The sequence below is a fragment of the Leptodactylus fuscus genome, chromosome 6 (genome assembly GCF_031893055.1).
Source record: "Leptodactylus fuscus isolate aLepFus1 chromosome 6, aLepFus1.hap2, whole genome shotgun sequence".
Classification (NCBI taxonomy): domain Eukaryota; kingdom Metazoa; phylum Chordata; class Amphibia; order Anura; family Leptodactylidae; genus Leptodactylus; species Leptodactylus fuscus.
In genome coordinates this window covers 75,144,436-75,147,179 of record NC_134270.1, presented here as the reverse complement: position 1 = coordinate 75,147,179, position 2,744 = coordinate 75,144,436, and the positions used below count along the sequence as shown (strand labels likewise).

General features: G+C 38.6%; 1 protein-coding gene across 1 annotated transcript; it reads right to left on the bottom strand.

Moving 5' to 3' along the window:
• Positions 1 to 547: 547 nt before the first annotated feature.
• LOC142209579 (galactoside alpha-(1,2)-fucosyltransferase 2-like) lies at positions 548 to 1,629 on the bottom strand. The gene has a single exon (XM_075278588.1). It carries the CDS (start codon positions 1,612 to 1,614, stop codon positions 667 to 669), a length of 948 nt encoding a protein of 315 aa, XP_075134689.1. The 5' UTR covers positions 1,615 to 1,629; the 3' UTR covers positions 548 to 666.
• Positions 1,630 to 2,744: the final 1,115 nt, after the last annotated feature.

The following is a 2,744-nucleotide window of genomic DNA, read 5'->3' as shown; positions in this document are numbered from 1 at the left end:
CAATGGACTGGAGCAGGCCCTATTGACTTCTATAGAAGAGTTCTCTAGGAATGCTCTGTAACCTTTGCAAGGGTCATTGCACAGAAGAAGATGTAGATACGGTAAGCTGTGACATCACCTATTGTGACTGGTGGATTCTGTGTCTTATCTTCATGTACATGATCAGTGATGTTATCATCAGTGTTCTGATACTTGAGATGGCCTAACTTGTCACTTATGTCCATAATATTGTTTTCTTTTTATAGAGGACTGCACCAGCACATCCCTAGTCCACTAACATATACAAATAAATACACACACACACACACACACACACACACACACACATGTAGTGATATCATACCACTAGTAGAATACAACTATTCTAATTAGCATTCCAATGTTCCAATGAGGACCCATTACAGATTTTACATTGGTGCCCAGGAGCTTTAACTTATGTGTTTGTATATTTGGTACACATGTTACGTCTGATCACCTTAACACTTTAACCTTGTGGCATAATAGTAATACAAACATTTATCCAAACATACAATGAGAAGTAAAATTGTAACAGCTCAACCTTGTGGCATAATAGCAATACAAATAAGGATCCGAAGATGCAATGAGAGTCTCTCTATAACAATTATTGTCCTCGTGGTCTCACCCAGAGAGTCATGTGAGTAGTCATTAAGGGTTCTTTTTGTTAAGAAGTGGTGAGAGATCTGCAGGAATCCCAATCCATTCTGGAAGAAAAGCAGCTTCATACTTAAAAAGTTTGAGAAATGGAGAGTCAGGTAAAGTGTAGTTTGATAAGTAGATGGTTTCTCCTCCAACCAAGTAACCAGCCCAAATACCAAATGTCCCTATGGTCATGATTGTGTGGTTACAATGTGCCAGCAAGGCAAAATCCCGACCAGGTGAACCTTCCTGTCCATCTCCAGCAAAGTGGACATCACCCAGTGAATTGTTTATATTTTCTTTGCACCAATCCATCCCATTGCTAGTCACCACAAAGAGAGGGTTTTCATACTTCTGTCGGAAGTAGTCCGTGGCTTTTTGCAAGTAACCCTTATCCGCAACGACCCCTTTCCATGCTCTTGGCATATGATGCACGTAGTCACCTCTCCTGACATGTATCCCGACAAAAGTGACCTTTTTCCTGTCCCCTCTAATTTTTGCAAGATAATTATTAGATTCCTCTTTGATAAAATCATGGAAAGTAAATTCTCGAAGAATCTCATCCTTTATATGGTGGTAAAAAGTGAATGAACAAGGGTAACCACTAAGACTGACATACTCGCCTTCAATGTGCCTGTACTCATCAGACATCCAATCATGAAGTCCATAACGTCGCCATTTAATGCGGTTAATGACATCTGTGTGAAGCACAGGTAGTGTAATTTTAAAGATTTTTGCCAGCTGGTTATGCATCTGTGGCAAAATGTAAGCTTGGTGACCATTCATCTTGGCAAGGGAATATAGTGTTGCATACTCGCCCATTAAGTTGCCCAAACGTCCGATAGCATTGACAGTCCACATACCCGTCATTAATTTGTTTTTCTTTACTATCAACTGCGGTTCCTTTTTAAGACTGTTTTCTTCTGATTTGTTGTGTAGGGTTCTTTCACCAGTCATGGCCACAGGTATATCAACACTCCGCTTGATGTGGTAAATATAGGAGAAATTTATAATAGCAAGTAGGATTATGCCAATGGACCAAAAAACGCGTTTGCTTATTTTTAAAGAGGTCAGAGCTATGAATAAAAGAAAAAAATGGTAACAGGTAAATACATAGTCAAGTGCTTAAATATCAAGTGTAATATCATGTTAGTCAGAATAAATCATGCAATGTTTGATCATTTTGTCTCAAAAAGTGACAACTATTGTAGTGATGATATCTTTATGGCTGTCCAGAAAAAAATCCATTTCCATGCAACAGCAAAAATGCAAGGCTTGAATCACATTCTTGCCATCAAGCACAGTCCACATACCAAACACGCAACATGTACATCTTTCAAAGTAGTACACATGATACTGTGTACAAAATGCCCCAATGAAGGAATCTACATTGGAAAAACAACAGAAACTATAGGCCATGGTGAATATACACAGGCATACAATGAAATGGCAGCTGGGTACTCCTATAACAAAACAATTTAATGGGTGAGACCACAGTTTGATAGACTTAGTATGGCAAATGTCGGGTACTTAAATATGGCAGCCACTCTGGAGCTGAGTGGCCACCATAGCCATTGTATTGCTGTTGTATGGCAAGGTATTATAAAGTAGAGAACTTAGATGAGATGATCTATGCAGCCTATAATAGAAGTGCCAGTATTTTAAACTACATTACATGCATTACCATTGTAATAAATTGCATTAGAGATCTGACTCCCTGGGATTTACAGTTACAGTTTAATTTTTTTTTTTTTTTTAAAAACCCACTAATGTATTAAAAAGTTAAATCACCCGCTTTCCGTAGAACAGAAATAAAAGTACATAAATACAGTGAAACACATGCACATTAGGTAACTCTGTGTCTGAAAACACCCAGTATACAAATTTATAAAAGTATTATTTACACAAAATGGTATAACTGAAAAGTACACCTGGAACTGTAAGGGTGCATTCACATGGAGTTTTGTGGCACTGTTTTTGCCACAATAAGGGCTCGTTCACATCTGCGCCCGGTCTCCGTTCTGCAGGTTTCCGTTTCCTGCACAAAACAGGGCAGGAGATAGAAACCTGCTGGCATCTTTCAAACC